General features: G+C 39.8%; 1 protein-coding gene across 2 annotated transcripts in view; it reads left to right on the forward strand.

The window, feature by feature from the left end:
* Positions 1-3,792: 3,792 nt before the first annotated feature.
* The window catches only part of Otc (ornithine transcarbamylase), a 72,421-nt gene continuing 51,214 nt past the window's right edge, over positions 3,793-24,999 (forward strand). Inside the window, exons 1-3 of one of the 2 annotated variants that reach the window (XM_075956664.1) lie at positions 3,793-3,958; positions 21,319-21,457; positions 23,156-23,237. In XM_075956664.1, the coding sequence (XP_075812779.1) occupies positions 3,882-3,958; positions 21,319-21,457; positions 23,156-23,237 (298 nt within the window). In that variant the 5' untranslated portion in view covers positions 3,793-3,881. The remainder of the gene's footprint in view (positions 3,959-21,318; positions 21,458-23,155; positions 23,238-24,999) is intronic. The other variant, XM_075956663.1, reaches the window with a different exon arrangement.

Raw genomic sequence — 24,999 nt, forward strand, 5'->3', positions numbered from 1 at the left:
ATTTAAACAAAAATAAAATTTTTTAAGTATTGTTTTCCACTAGCAAGTAAAGAAACTTACCTGTTCAAGGTTATTCAACCAATATATGTGGATCTGAACCAGAATCCATACCTATTGGAAGGATTTTGCTATTTCTTTGTTCTTACAGGAGAAATAAACCTTCAAACACTAAGCTAATTTTGTGTTGTTGGCATTTGGCTACCAGTGCACAATTTTTTTAAAAAAATCCAATTTCAGAATGCTTTAAATAGTAAAGACATTTATTATTTTAGATTGTAAGGGGATTTGGTGGTAGGAAAGGTCATGAGGTTGAATGGTGTTGAAATTTAATAAGGTCATGAAAGACTAAGATCCATTCCCACCTTCTAACACTGCCAATCACAACCTCATTCTAAGGTTGCTTCCCATCCTGCTCACATGATGTATGCTCATTTCAGACAGCAAAATAAGCCCATTTGTTCAAATTCACCTTCAGGTATATCATCCTCAACAATTTCACAAAACTTTTAAGATCTAGACATGTACTGTATGAAATTCTGTGACTTCTAAGGCTCTTTAAATATTTATTATTATGTATGTATGTAAGAAGATGTCTGTGTGAATGCATGCCATGTGCATGTGTGAGTATGTGAAGTGTGTGTGTGTGTGTGTGCGTGTGTGTTCCTACAGATGCCAGAAGAGGGTGTTGGCTTTCCTCAAGCTGAACTTAGAAGCAACTCCATCCAAAGTGAGTTCTGGAAAATGAAACTGGGTCCTCTGAAAGAGCAGGGAATGTTCTTAACCACTGAGCCATCTGTCTAGCTGTGATTTCTAAAAATCAGAAAGAGAACATGCTATAGAATTATTTATGCACCTAGTAACACTGAAATAAATCAGTACTTGTTACTACAAAAAATGTAACTTATTTATTCAGAGCTCAAATTCGTAATCTTTTTAAAAGTATTTATCTATTTTATTTTTATTTTATATATATAGAAAGAGATCGGTCTCGTTAGGGTTTCTATTTCTATGATGAAACACCATGAGCAAAGACAAGTTGGGGGGCTGTTATTCGGCTTACACTTCCACATCACTGTTCATCATTGAAGGAAGTCAGAACAAAAACTCAAGCAGGACAGGAACCTGGAGGCAGAAGCTGATGCAGAGGCCATGGAAGGTGCTGCTTACTGGCTTGCTTCTTGTGGCTTGCTCAGCCTACTTTCTTATAGAACCCAGGACCACCAGCCCAGGGATGGCACCTGGCACCACCCACAGTGGGTTGGGCCCTCCCTCATCAATCACTAATTAAGAAGTGCTCTACAACAGTGGTTCTCAATCTTCTTAAAGCTTAAACCCTTTAATACCTCCAATTGTAGTGACCCCCAACCATAAAATTATTTTCGTTGCTACTTCAGAACTGTAATTTTGCTACTGTTATGAATTGTAGTGTAAATATTTTTGAAGATAGAGGTTTGCAAAGGGGTTCTCAGGATGAGAACCACTGCTCTACAGGTTGCCTACAACCCAATCTTAAGGAGGTGTTTTCTTAATTGAGGTTCCCTCCTCTCAGATGACTTTAGCTTGTGTCAAGTTGACATGAAATCAGCCAGCACAAATCTTAGAAAGCAGAAGCAGGACAGAAGGAAAATGAGTCAGGAGAGCCACTGATACGACATATGTTGATGGCCAACTTGACATGGGCTATGAGGGAAATTAAATGAATTCTAGTGAAGACTGTTAAGAGGCATCTGTAGACCAGGCAGTGGTGGTGCATGCCTTTAATCCCAGCACTCAGGGGGCAGAGACAGGTGGATCTCTGTGAGTTCAAAGATAGGCTGGTTTACAGAGCTAGATCCAGGACAGGCTCCCAAAGCTACACAGAGAAACCCTGTCTCGAAAAAAAGAACAAACAGCAACAACAACAACAAAGAGGCATGCATTGAACATACTTTACAGCTGCTCATATAAGGGGCAGGGACCAAAATGAGGAACATATTCTCAAGCAGAAAGCTTGAACTATAAAGTGGACATTATTTGTGAGTATGGTGAAGGGGTTTTTGTGGCAACGATGAGACAAATAACTTATACAAGCACAAAGCCTAAATGGTTAAAAAAAAAAAGCCCTCCGTGTGTGATGCAATCAGAGTCGGCCTAGTTGAGATGTACCTCTCCATTCCACTGACATAGCTTCATTTTGAGAGTCAAGGAAATAGCCTTTAGTACCCTCCCAACTGTGGTGCGGGGCCTCTAACACAGTCTCTGTGGTAACTTCAATTTCTCTTAGCCCTCTCCCACTCTGAGCTTCTACTTCATTCAATTAGAAGGGCTGGTGACTTACTTTCTGAAATGCTGCCCACATTCTGTAGCCTAAAGTCTTTTTGCCCAAACACTGCACCTATGAGTTGGTTGTGTGGATGGCACAAATTTCTAACAATATTGGGGTGAAGCTCGGAGCTTTCTAGTGGCATATGCTCTTCAGGATCTGGCCCAGCATCCCCTCCCCTCCGTGTATTCTAAGAATAGTTTTAGTCCCTCAGACCTGTCCAGCTGGCCTGCCTTCCCACTGCAAAGATGCTTCACTGTCTTCTCAAACACACAGCCATCCTCTCTCCTCCTCGGCACTTTCACCCTCGGCCTTCTGTCCTGTGCGGTTACAAACCACTGCTTCTGTCTGGAGAGCTCTTTCCAGAACATAAGATTTAGCAGAAGTTTGGAAATTCAGTTTCCCCCCTGTTCATCCAAAATCATTCTCCATAAGTAGAAGGGAAGAGTCAAGATTTATTTCCTTGCCAATATCAATGATGCTCTCATAACCGTGTTTGTTCCTGAAGTAGCCATAGCTTTCAAATGACGTTTACTTGTGGTATTCTACAAACTTCTAGCAGGTGTCTACCAGGGGTTGCTAAGTCATATGAATTTACAAGAGGAGACAGCTGCCTCTCCCCCCATTGTCTTCCACCCTTCCTGGCTTAAATGTTTTCCACTTCTGTGTTATGCAGAACAACTTTATCTGAATCTTCCAAATGGACGTACACCAGGAATATTATTTATGAATGCTATCACAGTTGTTGAAATCTTAAGCTCTGCAGTGATGAGATCATTTCCTATTTTGAAATTCTAGTCTACCCTGTTGTCTGACACAGATGAGAATTTGAAACCAGTCAATTTCAAGCTATGGATAAATGCACGGATGTGAAGCTGCAGATCTCAGTGACCTGGGAGTTGCTGGGGGAGTCACTGGTGCTCGATGTAAGCTCATATCAGAATCAATAAATGCCTACTGATTTATTAAAGGTCTATTATGTGAAAGACATAAAAGGAACCCTGGGACTGAGATCTTTTCATTATACCTCTATGCCTCTATGCTTTTTGCCATGGAAACCCAACTTCCAGTCGACCCTCTTTCTATTTGTTTCTTTGGAAAGGCTGGGAGTGGCAGGTAAGAAAGCGAAATCAACAGGAATTCTCAGGGCTGTCATATCTCCATCTGGGGTTTTGTGCTGCCAATTCCCATTTTCTGAATGAGTTATTTCTGTGTCCCTTCGCAGCAGCCAGCACCGCAGTGCCTTGCATATATTACATGCTCAATGGATACTTGTCAACTGATTTTATACAAGCAAGTGACAGCATAAATACATTATGAAAAAACGAAGAGCTTGGGCTCTGAAAGAGTTAGGATTTTTTTCTTTAAAAAACAACACCAGAGTTAGGCTTAAAGTTCAAGTGGCCCCGCACGCACCCTGGCCTGGCTGTCTCTAAGCAGGCTGATCTGATAAGGTGCTAGGACCTTTGCTCCCTCTCTTCAACTGAAAGCAATCTCAGCTTGCCAGTGGCCCCCACTGCCTGACTGGCTCAGGAGCTCTCCAGAGCAGAAATTTCCTCCTTGGCACGAGCAAAAGAAGATGCTGTCTAATTTGAGGATCCTGTTCAACAATGCAACCCTTAGAAAGGGTCACAATTCCGTGGTTCGAAATTTCCGGTAAGTGACAGAGAATGGGATCTGGTCAATCCTGAACGCTGGAATTATGTTCTGCAGGGGAGGGAGTGTACATAGTGCTTCTTTCTGCTGAGTAAATTGTAGTAGCCCCCGTTCACAGTTTATAAGACATCTCTAATTCTAGCTGAGTTTTCATCTGTCCGTCATTGTATAGTTGGATTATGCCATGCTAACCAAGGCAGGCACAACAGACTAAACGTTCTTGACATCTTCCATTTGAGTAGATTCTAAATGAGCTATTGGCTGAAGGAAACTAGAGGCAGGAATTTACACGGGCCTTCTACTCTTACTTGTTTTTTCTGGAAAACAATGTGTCACTCTAGGTTGTCGGGACTAATTCAATTCTGAAAAGACAAAAAAAAAAGCTTCAAATATAAGTGAAGTGAACACTTGCAGAGCTGCCGCAAAGGAAGCTTAAGGATCTGCGGCCACCGGTATCTACAGCTGGCTTTTCTTTCACTGAAGTAAAAATTTGAAACTCATCTCTGAAATTACTGGCATGTACAGCAAAGGAGTGTGTTTCCAATGAATTCATTACAAAAGCTTATCTACTGACCTCTAACAGACACGGAGCACACGGGTGAAGTTGGCATGCCATGTGCCAGTGGTGAAGGGGGGCAAGAGGAATTAGCTGATTAACAAAGTCATTAGGGGCAGAAAGCTTCCAGGATAGTTGTTTGATGACAATCAGAATTTCGCCAGAGCCTTTTTGCACTCTAAACCTACCAGCAAAAGAATTACTAAGGGGAGGTTCCAGTTGGCAGTTTTCTCTCACTATTAAGAAATTTATCTGTTGCCAGGCAGTGGTGGTACACACCCTTTAATCCCACCACTTGGGAGGTAGAGGCAGGCAGATGTCTGTGAGTTCGAGGTCAGCCTGGTCTATGAGAGCTAGTTCCAGGACAGGCTCCAAAGCTACAGAGAAACCCTGTCTTGAAAAACAAAACAAAACAAAACCCCCCCAAAAAACAACAAAAAAAAAAGGTTTCTGTCAGTCAGTTTGTGGTGGTGGTACGTACATGCAGTTAATCCCAGCACTTAGGAGCTTGAGGCCAGCTTGGTCTACAGAATGAGACCCAGGATACCAAAGGCTACAACCAGTGAAACCCTGTCTTGAAAAACAAATGACAAAAGAAATGTATCTGTGACAGTGGTCCTTGGGCTTCCTTGCTCTCAATTACCTGATAGATCTAGGTTCACTGGCCTCCATCTTTAGCACCCCTTCTTTGGTATACCGCTCTCAGGTGCAAGACTAATATTATCCATGATTTTGTAAATTAATCCCATGTTATCCGGCCAGCTGAGAACTTAAGTCGTCTAGCCATGCCTTCTTTTATTCTATAGATAGATAGGATAAGTAGAGCCCAAGGAGATTGTGGTGTCTTATCAATTAGTGCCAGAGGCACATCATTTAAATAAATCCTTAAAATCACCTTGGGGGTGGGGGAAACCTTCAGGTTTTAACAAGCTCTGGAAATGATCCCTGAAAGTATAGTCTCCTCTGAGGTTTTGGAATCTATAGTGATGGCCTCCAGCCTTGGCAGCATTACTAATTGGCTGCATGACCTGGAGCAAGTCACTGAATGATTCTGCAATGCACTTCACCTACAAAATGGATGGGGCACAATATATGCCCTATATTATAGGGTAGTTCAATCACTCATTCAACAAATACTTATTGAGTCCCCAATTTGGTCCACTCAGTATGCATCGTGTTTGAGAAGCAATGGTAGATAAGGCGTGCTGGCTAGTTTTAGGTTCTCTTGACACAAGTTAGAGTAGTCTGAGAGGAGGGAATCTTAACTGAGAAAATGTCTCCACAAGATGGGGCTGTAGGCAAACCTGTAGGGTATTTTCTTAATTAGTGATTGGTGGGAAAGGGGCCAGCCCATTGTGGGTGGTGCCAGGTCTGGGTTGGTGGTCCCAAGTTCTATAAGAAAGCACGCTGAGCAAGCCCTGTGAGCAGGTCAGTCAACAGCAGCCCTGAATGGCCTCTGCACCTACTTCTGTTCAGGTTGAGTCCTTGTCCTGACTTCCTTCAGTGCTGAACAGCGCTGTGGAAGCATGAGCTAAACAAACCTTTTCTTACCCAAGATGCTTTGGCCATGGTAATTTCATCACAGCAATAGAAACCCTAATCACGACATAAAATATTTTATTCCAGTCACATAAAGTCATGCTCTAGTGATAATCGAGATAATTTGTGCAAAAGCTGTAAAATAACAGATAAATGCTCCCTGTTTTTCACTCCACCTCACTGGGTAACAACAACAACAACAAAAGTCACTGAATCTAAAATACCATGGTGAATAAACAAACAATGCTTAGAACTTAGACATACATTCTTTTTAGCAGGTTATATGCAACCTTAATTTTTATAATCTTAGCAGGTTGAATTTTATAAGAAAAACCTCTCCCAAATAGTTGTCTTCTTTGACCAGTACTAATATTCTCTTATTCGTATCTACTAACCTCAGTACTAATATTCTTTTATTCATATCTACTAACCTCAGTACTAATATTCTAAAATCCTATTGAGCCATTTCTAAAGCCAAACAGAATCTGGAGCAAAATCAGCTGAATTAGCCCAAAACTGTACTGGCTTTTTGAAAATACTAGTGTCATCTAGATTTTTGAGAAAATGAATGGTATATGTCCTATGAAAAATAAGAGAATGCTGTGTGATGGTTAATCTCTTCAACTTGACTGGACTAAGTAGCATTTAGGATATTAGGAAAGCATAGCTCCTGGTGTGTCAGAGAGGATGGACTCATTAGGAAAACTTGCCTGGACTAAGTAGCATTTAGGATATTAGGAAAGCATAGCTCCTGGTGTGTCAGAGAGGATGAACTCATCAGGAAAACTTGCCTCTTCTCTCTGCTTTCTGGCCACCAGAATGTTAGCTGCTTTGCTAGGACGCATTGTTTCAAACACAATAAACTGAACTTCCTGAAATGACTTTCTCCCGTAAGTTGTCTATTTAATTTCTCCCGTAAGTTGTCTATTGTCTGTTTAATGGCGATGACACAAAAGCTATGGACACGCACTGAAAGGCTCTGCATAGGGTATTCTCATGTAGTGTGTGTATTTGGTATTCCTACTGCTTTATTTAGACAAACTAGCTACATAGAGATTAATTCCAAACTGTCAGTCTCTATTGTGACTCTCAGACTTTGACAGGGCTCCTTGATAAAAGAGGAAAGCTCCTTGTAAACACTGTTACTCTTTTGCTTTGATTTTCTGCCTTCACCCAAATTTGAGCTCTTTCTCTCTTTTCCATCTCTGGGAGAGGAGGGTCCCCGTTACACAGCATACCATATGAATTTACCACTGGAGACTAACGGGAAATACGCGATTAGGATTTTGGCAGTGCCACAAAGCTGAGATTTAATAGAAGTGTATAGTCATATACTGCAATGTATGTGATAAAATAATAACCGAAGTGATACTGAAACCATCTACGCAGACACCTGGATCAATCAATTTTAGCCAATTAAATTTTTTCTTTTCTTTTTTTCAAAATCAATAGAATCAGACAGGAAGAGTGGCGAAAACAGCAAATCATCAGGCGTCTCATCTCATGCACAAGGCTGTGGAGCCTGGCCGGGGCTGGAGAATAGTGCTCTATGATTTGTTGCCAGTTAGGGGAACCACTTATGGCTTTTAAAGAAACCACTAAAAATCTCTTTCTTTGTCAGAGAAGACCAATTTATAAGTGCACTTCAATTTCATCTTCCAAATAGAAATTTCTTCAGAGAATATTGAGCTAAGCCAGCCAATTCTGTGGAGGTTATGGATTGGAGCCGGAGGTGACTGGTTTTCGGGGATTTCATTCCAGACCTCCACAAGGACTCACATGACTCATTATGCTTACCCACACATACTTGCGCCCATACACACACGGACACTCGGATGAAGTGATCATAGACATTGCGTAGAGGAGAGGCAAACATGAATGATCTTTGATTGTGTTTTAACATCAAAATTCAAATGATTTAAAACAGTTTTCCTATTGTGACCTCAAAAATGCATACAAGGCATGGGGCCAAACTGGAATGGCCAACAATGGATCCCCCCATTTACCACTTAGTAATTTAGTTAAAATAATGGAAACCACATATTTTTAGCACTCTTGTGTTAGATAGGAAAAGTCTTCAGGCTTTTAGCAATAGGTCCACACAAAGCTGGTGCTGGTCTGTATTCTTCAGTTCTCAAACAAGTACCACAATTTTTCAATATTGATGTTCTAAAATGTTTTTAGAAATAGTCACTGAATTATCAACAATAATTTACAGCACATGTAGCAACAGTAAGGAAGGTTTCAAATAATTTGGTTAAAATTATTATAACTGCTAGTAATAAAGGTTTTAAATTTGGATAATTTTAAATGGATCCAAGGGGATCCATTCAAGAGCTTTGTGAAAATGAAGCCCCTTGACTGCTTTCTAATGTACCCCTTTAAGAAAGAAGGTGAATGGAATTTAAGTTGGCCATTGTAAATTCTTGTGGTTATGAACTTTATGGATGTTGTGAAAGAGAAAGACATGAAGAACCATTGACTTAGTTCCCTGACTCAGCTTTTCCGAAAAGAAATTGACGCCAGAGGCGGCAAATGAACTCCTCAAGGTCATAGTGTGTTCCTGTGCCTAGGACTGCAATTCAACTACTTAAAAGTAATTACTCAACTTTGAAACTTTGAATCCTGCAAATTGACGAGTCTGACCAACCTACAATGGTTCAATATCCTTTTTCAGATATAGCCAGAATATGCAATAAATAAAGAAAAATAAGGGAATATATATTGACTTTCACATTACTGCAAAGGTAAAGAAGCATCAAAATCTTAATCATGAGGCCCATTGGCTCTCTCTAATGTTTCCAAAAGCTAAAGCCTTCACTAAGTTCTCTGGAGGGATCAGAGGATCATTTAACAGGCAGGTTTTTCTTTCTCTGGAAAAGTCAGTTTCTAACGGAGCACATTTTATACAAATCAAGCAGTTTCTCTTTCAATGAAATACCATTTTTCCAAGAACACATCCAAGTCCTTTCTCCCCCGCCCCCCGACACACACACACCAATTAGTCTGTCAGAACTGGAAAATGCAGACTGTATTGACGAAAGGCTTTATGCTGCCAGTAGCCCGTGCACTTCCATTTTCTAGTGAGAAAGATACTTGGGTAAACCCCATATGTGACTCTTTGCTGAGCTTCTTACAAGTTAGTGATTTGGGCTCAAGAAGGCTCTTCATTTATTTTTTTTCAAATGGTGTAATTTGAGGAACTAATTGTGCTTTTTTTCAAAGGCTCTGGCTCTAATAAGACTGCAAATTGGTTTTTAAATCTTATTTTATTTTACATCTGAATCGACACATACTATTTGTATATATTTGTTACAAAGCACAAAATATTTATGATGGAGGAGGGTCATCTTTTTATTTATTGTTTCATTGGTTAAGTAATAAAGAAACTGCTTGGCCTCTGATAGGACAGAAAATTAGGTAGGCGGAGTAGACAAAACAGAATGCTGGGAGAAAGAAGCTGAGTCAGGAGTTGCCATGATTCTCCCACTCCAGACAGATGCAGGTTAAGATCTTCCCTGGTAAGCCACCTCGTGGGCTACACAGATTATTAGAAATGGGTTAGATCAATATGTAAGAGCTAGCCAATAAGAGGCTGAAACTAATGGGCCAGGCAGTGTTTAAAAGAATACAGTTTCCATGTAATTATTTCGGGTATAAAGCTAGCCATGCAGGTGGCTGGGTGCCAGGGACGCAGCCCACCGTACTTCTACATATTTAGACTCATGTATATGAATCTAATATTGAGTAAAGCCCAACTATAGGTAATTCATACACATCATCTTGATAGCATTGGTGGAAAATCTGTACAGAATTCTCATTTGCCCCAATGGTTTGTTCTTTCTGTTATATGTGAGCAGAAGAATGATAATGTGGGATTCTAGCTGGAACTCATTGGCAGGGGACTTCCTGGCATGCACAAGGCCCTGGAAATTCCCCATATTTCAATAAGATAAAATAAAACAAAATGTATTTCTAAAAAAAGGAGAATGATAATGTAGCTTCATTCTGGTTTGAGAAGTGATTTCTTGTTTAATTTTCATCTCTTTCTTATATGCGTTAGCACAATAAGGGTAAATACTTTGTGGGAAACATGAAGAGTGGTTTGTGTGGTGTTGGGAAGAGGGCTCAGTTACCAGGAGCCTGTACTGCTCTCGCACAACACCTAAGTTTGCTTCCTAGCACAGACATCCCAGCCCCTGGGAACAATGGTCCCTAGGCCAAGCAGGAACCAGCATTTCCATGCACATACCCCCTCCACCAGCCACACAAACAAAAATGAAACAAATCTCTTTTGAGAAAGAGTGATTCATGCCTTAGTTTGGGTTCTCCTGAGCTAGAGCAGGCTGTGTCTGATCGGAATTGGGACTTAGTAACGCTGTCAGCACCTTTACCTGACTCATTTACCCCAAAGAGGACAATGTTGAACAAGGACTGGGAAAAAAGAGCTTTGTGTCTCAGTTCTTTCAATTGTGGAGCTCTTGTGCTTTTCTCTAATTTGTGTTAGCTTAGGAAAGAGGTGTGGCAGTTTCATTTTGCAGCTAAGGCAAGTTCTATGAGTTGAGAATAAACAGGATAGGAATTAAACTAAGGCCATTGTGTTTGCTTTCCTTTTAATGATAAATTTTCCTGGTTAGTTCTTGGTATCTATGAAAAACAACTTTTTTCCCAAGCTAACATTTCCTGCCCCACCTTCTGGATAGAATTCAAAAAGATAATGACTGCTGTAATTAATTTTCAATGGTATAAACAGGTTGAGCTACATTTATTTAATCTTAATCATTTTTCTGGTCAATAAGTCCTAACATATTGGTGTCTCAAAATGTAACATATCTATTTATCTATATTTTTGGCCCAGAGAACCATTTCAATTCATTCTGTCCAAAAGGGGCTTGTGGTCCACTGTTGCCACGCTTACAATTCAGCCATCTTGGTGTGGTGGGCGCACATTGATGCCACCTGTTTTTCCCATTAGGATTTTAGATTTGGGCACCTGACCTAAAGAGATATGCCTTAGAATGTACTCTCATTTCTGAATCCACGCCCATTCATTGTTCTCAGTAGATGAAATCCTGTGACAGAATAGCTGAGTCCTAGGGGAGTCTCAGCTTCAGCAATATTCTAGGCTACAATTAATATTTTCCATGCCTCACAAGTCTTTGAGTTGAATCCGCATGAAATTGTAGAACCAACAACTGGCTATGAAATTGTTGATTGTGCCTCTGTTCGAAAGACACTAATTACAAAGCCAGAGCAACTGAATGAAGAATAAGTTATCGACTTAAATGCAGAAAATGGTTGTAAGGAAAGAACAAAGTTGTCTCTGAGGTAGTGATACTGACTGCACACTTGATATTAAAAAATTCCGAGATAATATACAGCATCAAAAGTGCAAAGGATAAATCACTCGACGTTAATCCAGTCTGAAGAAGGAATATGGCAATTCACCAAAGACTAGAAGAGAGCCTTGCTCTGTTTGAAAAGATATATGATTAAAAAAAATCGAGCACTGTGAAATCTTGATAGATTTCACAAAGGAACAAAGCATTGCAAGTTTCAATGTTTTTTTCAATGTGGTTGTGTACTAAAGACACATCAGCTGTGATGCTTTTGCGATTCTCTGCATGTTTATGGTGGACAGTAGGGGAGCTTTTAATGCTCTGGAAAGGAGTGTTTTTTTTAATTTAGACATTTTCAGGGTTAACAAGATTAATTCAGTTTTTATTTTTTTATTTTATTTTATTATTTTTATTTTTTATGAAAAAATTTCCACCTCCTCCCCTCCTTCCATTTCCCTTCCCCTCCCCCTGCTTCCCCTCCCTCTCCAGTCCAAAGAGCAGTCAGGGTTCCCTGCCCTGTGGGAAGTTCAAGGTCCTCCCCCCTCCATCCAGGTCTAGGAAGGTGAGCATCCAAATAGACTAGGCTCCCACAAAGCCACTACATGCAGTGGAATCAAAACCCAGTGTCATTATCATTGGCTTCTCAGTCAGCCCTCATTGTCAGCCACATTCAGAGAGTCCGGTTTGATCACATGCTCCATCAATTCCAGTCCAGCTGGCTTTGGTGAGCTCCCATTAGATCAGCCCTACCATCTCAGTGGGTGGACACACCCCTCGTGGTCCTGACTTCCTTGCTCATGTTCTCCCTCCTTCTGCTCCTCATTTGGACCTTGGGAGCTCAGTCCAGTGGTCCAGTGTGGGTCTCTGTCTCTATCTCCATCCATTGCCAGATGAAGGTTCTATGGTGATATGCAAGACATTCATCAGTGTGGCTATAGGTTAAGGCCAGTTCAGGCGCCCTCTTCTCAGCTGCCCAAGGAACAAGCTGGGAGCATCTCCTTGGACACCTGGGAAGCCCTCTAGAGTGAAGTCTCTTGCCAACCCTAAAATGGCTCCCTTAATTAAGATATCTACTTCCCTGCTTCCATATCCACCCTTCCTCCATCCCAACCATCCCATTCCCCCAAGGTCTCCCCATCCTCCCCTTCTCCCTTCTCTCTCCCCATCTCCCCTTACTCCCACACCACCCCCACCCCCGTGCTCCCAACTTTGGCAATCTTGTCTACTTCCAATATCCAGGAGTATAACTATATATTTTTCTCTGGGTTCACCTTCTTATTTAGCTTCTCTAGGATCATAAATTATAGGCTCAATGTCCTTTATTTATGGCTAGAATCCACTAACGAGTGAGTATATACCGTATTCATCTTTTTGGGTCTGGGTTATCTCACTCAGGATAGTGTTTTCTATTTCCATCCATTTGCATGCAAAATTCAAGATGTCATTGTTTTTTACCGCTAAGTAGTACTCTAATGCGTATATATCCCACATTTTCTTTATCCATTCTTCCATTGTGGGACATCTAGGTTGTTTCGTGGTTCTGGCTATTACAAATAATGCTGCTATGAACATAGTTGAACAAATCCTTTTGTAGTATGATAGGGCCTCTCTTGAGTATATTCCCAAGAGTGGTATTGCTGGATCCTGGGGTAGGTTGATCCCGTTTAGAAGTCACAGAACAATAGTGATTTTCCCACTAATTATTAATGTCAGTTTGTATTGTTTCTGATTTAATGGTTATTTATTACCTAACACTACCATGCCAAGGTAGAAAACATTTTGCATGTTTTCTAAAGCAAGCTTTGGAGGCTTTTACACTAAGAGAATTAAAGTGGTCACTGAAGGACAGCTAGGATATAATTTCACAGACCTATCACACCAAAACTAGTCCAGCATAAAGGAACAGAGACTGCAGCAGTGGTTGTGAGGCCAGAGAATGAGGCATATGAATATAAAGTTTGGGTTATGCTACACAAACAAGTTCTGAATGCTCTTTACAGTGCAGTAGTGTTGATTTCTAGGATGGTATTTTCCACATCAACATTTGCAAAGAGACTAGATTTTCTTACTGCAAAACAAAGGCAAAGACACAAGGAGTCTCCGGTCAGGAAAGTGAGTCTGCTAACGGTTGGTACTAGAACAGTCTCTGCACAATGGGAGTGAGGGCAACATTATCAGCTGATGCTGTGGGAAATCAAGCTTTTGTCCCCCACACTCTATGAGACTAGTCAGCAGCTTCTGCTGTATATAAACTTACAGATTAAATGGTTTGGGACAAAAGATAGACAGACATGTTTGCCTACCACTTGTGCATTAGTACTCAACTTTTCAGTCAGTGGAGAAATATTTCAGCTTCTTACTATGAATCTCAATGGCAAGACATTGACACTAAGCCTTAAACATGGGATTTAACATATACAAGAATAAATATTAGGAACACCTGAAGACCATATACCTCCTCCAACCTGTCTTTTTTTTTTAAAGAGGGGTAATAAGATCAAGCAGTTAGAAGCTTTGAATCACTAAAAGGCATTGATCCTCCTTTCTGTTTTCTTTCACAAAAATCAGGAAAAAAATTTAAGGTGTTTGTAAAAGAATTTGTCTTTTTCATTTCCAAATCTATTTCATGAAATTCAACCAGAACAATACCTATTTAAAGTCTATGACTATTATTATTACAGTGATTATGATGATGATGATGATGATGATGATGATGATGATACCCACAGAGGCTTGAAGAGAATGCTGGATCCCCTGAGAGCTGGAGTTGTCAATGTTTCTGAGGCACCACATTGGTGCTAGGGATCTAATCCGGCTCTTCTAGAAGCTCAGCCAACATTCCTGACTGCTGAGCCACCACTGCATCCCCACTCTATGGCTTTCTTCTTGTTTGTTTGTTTGTTTAATGAAACTAGGAGTCATGCAAGTGCTCAGGAGTTAGAAAATGTATCCCAAAATTCTTCAGAGGATGGTAGGAAGAGCTAGGCAGTTAATCCTTTAAGGACACAGGGTTGGAAACTCAGCTTTTGTGTACTCCAAAAATAACCAGAAGACTGAGCTTGAATGCCAGGCCAAAAGTAAAGCCTTAAAATGAGCCCAGGAGTTTGTTTTCTTGTTGTTGTTAAGTACTAATCCAACAGCTATAGTGGCGTTTTCCATATTCCATGAAACACGGGAGGTGGAGTTTTCCAACAGAATGTTTTATGTTTTAAAACTAATCTTAAAGGATCTTAGCTGGTGTCATCCTTGTGAATTCCTGGGACTTTTCCCTAATGCCAGATTTCTTTCTAGCCCCATAATGACTCCCTCAACCAAAATAGCACTTTCCTTGCCCTCCCTCTCCGCCCTTCCCCTATCCCGATCCTCTCTTTCCCTCATGTTCTCCTACCCCTTCCCCTTCTCTTCCCCTTCTACCTTCCCTTCTCCTCCCACCCCCATGCTCCCTATTTTCTCAGGAGACCTTGTCTCTTTCGCCTTCCCATGGAGATTCGTGTTCGTTTCTCTTAGGGTTCTCCTTGCTACCTAGCTTCTCTGGGGTTGTGGACTATAGGCTGGTTATCCTTTACATTACATCTAATAGCCACTTATGAGTGAGTACATACTTTGTGTCTTTCTGGGTTTGGGTTACCTCACTCAGGATGTTTTTTTTTGAGTTTACTTCATTTGCATGCAAATTCCAAGATGCTATTTATTTATTTATTTATTCATTTATTTTACCACTGAGTCTCCACTGTATAAATGTACCACATTTTCTTTATCCATTCTTCAGTTGAAGGGCATCTAGATTGTTTTCAAGTTCTGGCTATTACAAATAATGCTGCTATGAACATAGTTGAGCAAATGTCCTTGTAGTATGATTGAGTATCATTTGGGTATATACCTAAGAATAGTATTGCTGGGTCTTGAGGTAAGTTGATTTCCAACTTTCTGAGAAACTGCCATACTGATTTCCAGAGGGATTGTACAAGTTTGCATTCCCACCAGCAATGGATGAGTGTTCCCCTTACTTTGCATCCTCTCCAACATAAGCTGTCATTGGTGTTTTTTATCTTAACCATTCTAACAGGTGTAAGATGGTATCTCAGTCATTTTGATTTGTATTTGCCTGATGACTACATGTAGTCAGGGGCTGCTCATTCTTTCCCAGCTGCTCAGACCCAAAATAATTACACTGCTTGGCCAATCACTTAAGCGTATTGCTAGCTAGATCTTATATCTTAAATTAACCCATTTCTATTATTTTATATTTTACCACGAGGCTCGTGGTTTACCAGTAAAGTTCTTGGGCACATCTGTCTCCTCCAGCAGCTACATGGCATATCACTGACTCTGCTTTCCTTCTCCCAGCATTCAGTTTAGTTTTCCTACCTAGCTCTACTCTGCCCTATCACAGGTCAAAGTTGTTTCTTTATTCTTAACCAATTAAAGCAACACATATACAGAAGGACTTCCCACATCAACTAAGGCTGTTGAACAATTCTTTAAGTGTATCTCAGCCTGTTGAGATTTTTTTGTTGAGAATTCTCTGTTTAGATCTGTACCCTATTTTTTAATTGAATTATTTGGTATTTTGATGTCTAGTTTCTTGAGTTCTTTATATACTTTGGAGATCAGTCATCTATCTGATGTGGAGTTGGTAAAGATCTTTTCCCATTCTGTAGGCTGCTGTTTTGTCTTATTGATTGCGTCCTTTGCCTTACAAAAGCTTCTTAGTTTCAGAAGGTCCCATTTATTAATTGTTGCTCTCAGTGTCTGTGCTACTGGTGTTATACTTAGGAAGTGATCTCCTGTGTCCATGCATTCAAGGCTACTTCCCACTCTCTCTTCTATGAGGTTTAGTGAGTCTGGATTTATTTTGAGGTCTTTGATCCATTTGGACTTGAGTTTTACGCATGGGAATAGATACGGATCTCATTTCATTCTTCTACATGTTGATATGCACTTATGCCAGCACCATCTGTTGAAGATGCTTTCTTTTTTCCATTATATAATTTTAGCTTCTTTTTCAAGAATCAGGTGTTCATAGGTGCGTGGATTAATATCAGGGTCTTTGATTCTATTTCATTGGTCCACTTGTTTGTTTTTATGCCAATACCAAGCTGTTTTTACTACTGTAGCACTATAATAGAGCTTGATGTCAGGAATGGTGATGCCCTCAGAAGTTCCTTTATTGTAGAGGATTGTTTTGGCTATCCTGTTTTTTTTATATGAAGTTGAGTATTGTTCTTTTGAGGTCTGTGAAGAAAGACCCTAAACTATAGTGGAGAGAGAGCCTGAACTGACCTTCCCCTGTAATCGATTAATGACTACCTTATTGTCATCATAGAACTTTCATTCAGCAACTGATGGAAACATTCACAATGAAGCACTGTGCTGAGGAGAAGAGAGGGAGGAGTGAGAATATGAACAAAGGGGTGAAGACCATGATGGGTTCACCCACTGAAACAGCTGATCTGACCTAATGGGAGCTCACCAATTCTGGTCAGACATGGAAGGAAGCAGCATAGGACCAAACTAGGCCCTTGAAATGGGGGTGACAGGTGTATGGCTAGGGCAGACTCTGGGGCCACTGGCAGTGGAACCAGGATTTATTTCCTACTTCTTGAACTGGCTTTTTGGAGCCCATTCTCTTTGGAGGGATACCTTGCTCAGTCCTGATATGGTGTGTGGGGGGGTCTTGCCTCAACATGCTTTCTCAGACTTTATTGACTCCCCATGAAGAATGGGTGGGACTAGGGAGGGGGAAGATGGAGGGAGCAGGAGGAGGAAAGGGAGTGGGAACTAGGATTGGTATGTAAAACGAAAAAAAAATATTCCAGAGTAGATATGGCTATACAGAGAAACACTGTCTCGAAAAAAAATTAAAAAAAGGAAAATCAAAGTCAAACACAAAAAATTAAACTTCATAAAACTGTAATGTAAAAAGGCAAATGTTTTTTTTTAAAAGGCTGGCTATACATAATGAAATACTACTTAATCTTAAAAAAGAAATTCCTGCTGTTTACAACAACATGGATGAAATTAAAGAATATTCAACCAAATTAAATACATCAAGTGCAGAAAGACAAAAAAAAGAAAGAAAGAAATTTTTAAAATTAAAATATAATGTTGGAGGAAGCCTCAGGCCATATAATAGTAATGTGTTATCATAATAAGTGGAGCCAAAGGAGTTTACCATCTCTAATCATATATTACCTTGATTATATTCCAGAAGAAAATAATTTTCAAAACCACCCTAAATGTGAAGAAGTAGAGATTAAACTGCCACACCTCTATTCAAGACAGATTTAGAAAACCTATTTTATAGAGCTCCGTAAGAATGCTGCAGTTGACCTTGGAGCTGCATAAATATTAGTCAAAGCCTAACTTTTCAACAATATCAAGCACTTATATATGCTGATGGCAGAGAGATCAAACGCTTAAAAGAAATCCCACACTAGCTCAGAACTGAGAGACAGATAGTTATTTATATAGGAGGAAAACTTACAAATCAGGATTCTCTGCTTGAACGGTGGATGGAGATGGGATCCAAAATAAACAGAAGGAGTAAACAGAAAACAGCGGGGAGGAGAGGAGAGGCAGACTTGGCAGCCTAGTCCAGATATATAGTGTAAAAGGCCACGCCCCAGTAGGCGGGTAATTACCAGTTGTAAACCTTCCTGCAGCAATATGCCATGTATTTGTTAATATTATCATTAATTTAATGTTATCAGAATCAAATGTATAGCCAGATTTATTATGTGAAGTCTAATTTTCTACATAAATATTATGACTTAAAGTTATCCAGTGGATGACTTACTAGCATGGAAATATTGTACACAGTTTTATATACTTTTAGCTAGGACTCCAGTAGAAGGAAGGAAGTAACACTTTGTTCTAGAAGCTTCTTAGCAAAATGTTTTGTATATTTAAAATTTTTTAAGTATTTTGTTATTTTTATTCTTTATATTTTACTTTTAATTTTTTTATTATGATTTGTTATATGCAATCTGTTACTATGTTAGCTCAATTTATAAATAAGTATATATTTATATTCAAAATTCTTTATGAATATCTTTAAATTGTATGTGCATTTGTGTGTACCTGAGTGTATGCATGTGTATCACATAAATGCAGAAGCCTGCAGAAGTAAGAAGAGGACATTAGATTTCCTGGAACTGGAGTAACAAACATTTTGAGCAACTATATGTGTGCTAGGAACAAAACCAGAGTCATCTACAAGAAGAGTCAACAGTATAACCACTCAGCCATCTCTCTAACCCAAGGTTGAAAGTTAGCTAGAAATTTAAAGATCACTGTTAGAAAGAAATTCCAATTTGTAGAGTCTATTATTCATATATTTTGTGAAGTTGAAGACAACCTCACATTTCTGAAATAGGTGTATGGACCAAAATTTGGTTCCACACAGAAACTGAAAAAATGAAATTCTTTCTATGTCCAGTAAATCCATCATTAGTATTTCATATTAATACAGTCAACTAAATAGCCAACCCACCCACAACCTCTCAGTCCCACTGTAATTACCCTTCTTTATCAACTCAAAACTTGGAAACGTACAGTTCCTATCATGTGTTCTGAAAAAGATGTACTCACTTATTGAACTCTAGATGAACAAGTTAACTCTGCTAGAAAGTTATTTGGTGAAATTTGTTCATGCTGTCAGATCATGACGTGGGTTCAACAATTTGAGTGAATTTGTGATGTTCATACCTATGACCATGTCACTACTGCAAAAATGTATACATAAATCTCAACCGAATATATACCTAAATTCTTTCTTTATGATGGAACCCAAGCATGATCACTTTGTGACAGTTAGTTTGTGCCTAGTAAAAATTAATAGTTATGGTAAATCAATTTCCCTCAGTCTGTCATTTTTCTAATTAGTATTCACCCCCTAGTGTGATAGACATCAATTCTTATTAAATACAGGTAACACTGGGAATAATTAAATAAAATCTGTCATTTTATACAATGATTACCTCAAATAACAGGAATCAACGCAATGCAGCAGAATGCTAAAATAGATTTGTACCTGGGCCAAGCCAGTGCTGACTTTGCTCTCACTGAATCAGAGTGAGTAGTCAGAGTCCCCAAAGCAGACTTGCAGACAGACAAGAATCACTTTTATAACATACATTATTGCTAACATATTATAAAATGAGTTACAGAAACCAAGTGAAGGGGTGGAGATTAACAGAGGATTTAAAAAAAATATATAGTAGTCCAGCCATCTTGACAGACCTGATCACAGAAGTCAAGATAAGGAAACAGCCTAAGTGTTCATTAATAGATGGATGGATTGAGATGTGTGGCACCCTGAAATATCATTCATCCAGTAAATATCCATGAAATTCTGGCATTTGGTACAACACAGTCTAACCTAGAATACTATATATGATGTGAAATAAACCATGAATGGGAAAGACATATATCCCAGAATTTTATTTGTATGTAGAATGTAAAAAAGTTGAACTCAGCTGGGCAGTGGTGGTGCATGCCTTTAATGCCAACATTTGGAAGGGCAGTGGCAGAAGGATGTCTATGAGTTTGAGGCAAGCCTGGTATACAGAGCTAGTTAGTTCTAGGACAGTCAAGGCTACACAGAGAAACCCTGTCTTGAAAATCAGAAAAGGTTGAACTCAGAAATTGAGAGTAGAACAGTGGTTAATGAGGGATGAGAGTTGTTAATCAAAAGGGACAAAATTAGGCAGGAAGAATAAGTCCTAGAACACACACATGCGGGGTGGGGGGAGAGATTAAAGGGGCAATTATTGGTTCACTGTCTTGATGGCAGAATAAAAAAGAACTCTATAATAAAACGGACCTTACACTCGTCAGGTCCAGCAATATGGAGTGCTTCCCCTGAGACAGGCTAGGAGAAGAAGAACTGGCAGCATGACATTGTTTCTGATCATGACGAGCGATGTCCTGGAGAGGCATGAAGATCTCACTGGGGTGGCAGCGGCTGATAAATATAAACCATTAATACCCGAGGAAATGCTTTTATTTATATCCAAAACTGTTCTGAGAGTCTCTCTAGAGGACTCCCATAAATATAACACAAACAGTTGCCCTCAAACCCCTATGCCAATACTAGAAAACTAGAACATAACTGATTTGCTCTCCTGTTGACCTCACCTTGAGGGACTGAAGGCAATGAAACGGAGCAACCAGGTCCTGGCTTGTCTTCTGCCAATAAAGGAGACCAATCTGAATCAGACATGAGCTGAAGGTAAAAGATGTCAACTTGCAACGGATTTCCCAAACTTAAAAAAAATGCTTATCATTGTTATATTATTATTATTAGTTTACTATCATTCTTCTGGTGCAAAAATAACCAGAAAACTTTAAAAATTCTTTCTGCATGGTACTCAAATAGCTATGTTTTCACCTACGGACAAAAGGAATACAAGTCTTCACTCGTGTATGAAAGGAGTAGGGGTAAACAACGCAGTTTTCTCTTGTGCATTATAAATTCTAGCTTGCAAGAAGAGTAGGTAAGTTTTACCTGGTGCATCTTATGCAGAACACTGCTTCACATAGCCTAAATAATTTCATGTTCACAATGGCCTCATAGAATTATTACACTCATTGTGTTGGTGATGAACAGCTGCAGAGAGAGGTTGGCTAACTTGCCTCAAGTTGTATGATTTAGTAAGTGCCAAAGCTGCCCACTCAGCTAATCCAAGCATGTCAGAATTCAATTTCTTTCCACAAATTCTTCTTTTCTCTCAAACATAACAATTACTGGATATGTAAAATTGAAACCACAGCCATATCAGTTTTATTAACACTTTGTGAGAGACATGCTATACCATGTGATTTACTATGTTTGACTTTCAAGAATAGGCCAGTGGATCACCCCACAGCATTGTTGTCTTGAATACATGCTATCCTATTCTGATTTTTCCCTTCTTTTCTAGGTGTGGGAAGCCGCTACAGAACCAAGTTCAGCTGAAAGGCCGTGACCTCCTGACCCTGAAGAACTTCACTGGAGAGGAGATTCAGTACATGTTATGGCTCTCTGCAGATCTGAAATTCCGGATAAAGAACAAAGGAGAAGTATGTGACATTTCTTTCTTCTCTTCCATTACAAACCAATAGCCCTTTTGGAAGCTGCTTTCCTAAGGCAGAGGGAAACAAAATGCATTAAAATTCCTGAACGTTAGCTGAGTAATGAAACTTCAGGCAAGGTAATTGATTAGCACTGAGTGGAGAGGCATGTAAATAAGCATGAAAAGCAGTTATTCTGGGACAAGTCCTTGTGCTTTTTTCCCAGAAGAACGCTGAAATTCATTAGTAACTGGATCTGAAACTGAGATATCATTTGTCTAGAAAGATTTTCTTCTTATACTTCCCTTTTCTCTCTTGTGTTTTCTATCAGTTAAAACTTAAAGATGATGTATTGGTTTTTAAAAATATGTTTCTGTTCTGGAAATATCGCAGATATGTTGTCGTTATGATAATATTCACTTTGATGAAATTATGTTTTTAAAAGCATTTCAATTATAAAGGAACAAGCAATGCTAGCCAAATCGAGGAAGGAATGGAATGTGGTGTTCAATTATGGGCATTGGTCTGCATTCTGAGCAATTTTTGTTTCAAAATGCTAAATGAAGTGGCTTCAGCTAGAGGGCTTGGTTAATTTGAAAGCATATTTGTGTTATGAATTTGTACAAAAGCTGCTTGTTTGTTTCTGAGACTGGGTCTTGCTCTATACCTTTGACTGACCTGGAACTCACTATGTAGACCAGACTGACCTCAAACTCACAGAGATCCCCTGCCTCTGCCTCCCCAGTCCTGGGGTGTGTCACTTTGCCAGGCTCAAAGGCATTTAAAAAATATTTTTTTTCAGGCTGAAGAAAATTGATATGACTTTGGCTTTCTTATCTAGCTGGCTAGCTCTCTAAGCTCCGAAGAGGCTAGGTGATGCTCCAGCGTCTGTGTTGATGCTCTTGTAGAAGACTTGAAACAGGGGAAAGGTCTGCTTAGGGTGCAGACCTTTGCCTTTTTATGCTTTGCTGACTGAAGACCAAAAGACCAGAGTGCATTTTAACAGGAAGTCTAATAACACAAGAGGAAGGAGAAAGAGCTCCACCCAGTACTCAAGCTCCCGGAGTGTTTTCAAATGACTTCCAGGAACAAAGCCTGTATGTTCTCTCATGAGAGAGACTGATGAATATGAAGTCTGAAAAACTGAGCTTCATCAGTGTCCTAAGTAGGACTCTTAGTGTCCCATGTTGTGAGAAAGTAGGATCTTACTAGCTGAGAAAGTCACTCCGAATTCAGTATCTTCAGCATCTCTGGAATTGAAAGGGATTGGGATAGCGTTCAGTAAGATGATGGCTCCAGTGTGGAATATTCTGCTTTGGATAAGCTCCCAAATTGAGCCCACTAATCAGCAATAATATATGCCAGGCAGAGCAACATTCATCTGTAACCCTAGGCCTTTAAAGATGGAAATAAGATGATGGGGAGTTCAAAGCCTACCTCTTCTACATAGCAAGTTCAAGGTTAGCCTGGACTGCACAAGAAACCTGTATCCAAAAATAGTCTTAATTCCTAATTTCATGTTAATAATCTGTGTGTATTGAATGTGAAACAACTTTAAATTCAGTTTTTAAACAATATTGTGTCCATTTACTCGGAAGTAGTAGTTATTTGACCTGTGTTTTTATTAGCATTTTGAAATACAATCCTTGATATTGGATAGGAAGTATACCTTGCATTTTAATTGTAATTTTTGTCCTTGGTTTTCAGTATTTGCCTTTACTGCAAGGGAAATCCTTGGGAATGATTTTTGAGAAAAGAAGTACTCGAACAAGACTGTCCACAGAAACAGGTGAGTCCACTGGAAAACTCACACTTGGCTTGAAGAGCCAGCCAGAGGATGGGCACGAGGAAGGCTGCCATCACTGGGGAGTTTGTTGTGTCTCTTGAGCAACCACAGAGAGCAGCTGTCTCACTGGGGCAGCAGTGCAGGGGTGCCCTTCAATTCTTGTAAAAGCTACAGGCAGAAAGACCAGCCTCATCTGTAGGATGGCTGTGAAAAGTTGACTAGCCACTTTAGATTTTGTTTCCTGTGTATGGCGAAATGTAAGTGGACACCAACCCTGAGGCCCAAAACTCAGTTGAGAAATGGGTCTTTTTACTCATGAATGTTTTCTTCTGTGCCAATTCTATTAGACGATGGGAATTTAACCTCTTCTGCATTCAACAGTCCTTATTTGTCTCAGGGTTTATTTTATGGATATCGGGTCTCCTTTCCCTGTCTGCATTTATACCTAAGCCCTGGTGGATATTTGAATGTCTAGAAAGCTAGGGATGAGCTAGTGTGCTTGGTCATCAGGGCATTGCCATCTGATGTTTACACTGGAGCCTCCTGGGACTTTATATCTCTATTGGCTCTGCATTTTGCTACAAGGCTTGTCTCACTCTGATTCCAAGACTTTAAGATTCTCTTGTCTTAGCTCTTGATAGTGGTAAAGGCCACCTTTACCTAATTGTTCCTTTCTCAAAGACAATGCAAAGGAACCCTAGAATATTTCCTGCCTCTCGGTGCTCTGTCTTAAGGGCAGAACACAGATGTTCTCAGCACCAGAGTTCCTCAAACGCATGTGAGAATTTCATGTTCCCACTCCTTGGAAGTTGGTCGCGGGAGCACATGGCATGTACAGTGACTAAGGTCTACCTCTTTCTATCGCTGTTACCTCTTTTCACGAGCTCTCCTTGTTCCCCTCCCAGGTTCCTGTGTTAGCGGTCACGTGAGGAAAATACTAGCTAGAAGCAAACCTGCTCTGACTTCCAAATCTAGTACTACTGTCTGTGTCTAAAGCTGTTATCTCCACAATGGGTTTCAAAAGTTTATTTTGAAACGTATGAGCCACACATTACCTCTTCTCTTTATCTCTGCATTTCTTCCCTATCAGACCTCCCTGCAATGGTGTGATCCAAATGAGCAATCAGGGCTGAGGAGGAAGTACCACATAAGCATTGCCTGACTCTTCAGTCCTCCAATGCCTTCCCCTGCCTCACAAGCATCGGCGAGCACTCTCTCAAGCTTCCATGTGAGCCACTATGCTATCACATGTGATAGATGGAGTGGCCTCATAGTGATTAATAATGAAGTTCACCAAATAGATAGCCCCCCCAAAAGAATTTCACAAGGATTAAGTGACCTCTAACTTCACTCTTTAAAAATCGCACCAAGGTTCGGACCTCAAGACCACATTTCTTATTAAAATACTTCCCTTGCCCCTTGAGAGAAGGAAACGGGAAGAGGGAAATCTGTAAGATGTCACCTAATCTTAGAAGTCCCTGGAAGGAAACAGATGGCTCCTTTTTTTTTAAAAATTTAAATCTGGCTCCTGTAAGACATTTCTTTGGCATTTGGGCAATTGTGGGGAGAAATGAATAAACGTGCTAGTCATTCTCAAACTCTGTTTCCTCCTAACACTGGTTTTCTAGGAATCTGGCAGAATTTTATCTTTTTAAAAATTTAACCATTAGTATTTCAAGAGTCCTTTTGGTGACTTAAAGAATTATTATATAAAAACTGTTCAGTTTTTAATTTCTTAAGTGATTATGTTTTGGTGGTTCTCCAA

This window comes from Microtus pennsylvanicus, chromosome X (assembly GCF_037038515.1).
Source record: "Microtus pennsylvanicus isolate mMicPen1 chromosome X, mMicPen1.hap1, whole genome shotgun sequence".
NCBI classification, from domain to species: Eukaryota; Metazoa; Chordata; class Mammalia; order Rodentia; family Cricetidae; genus Microtus; species Microtus pennsylvanicus.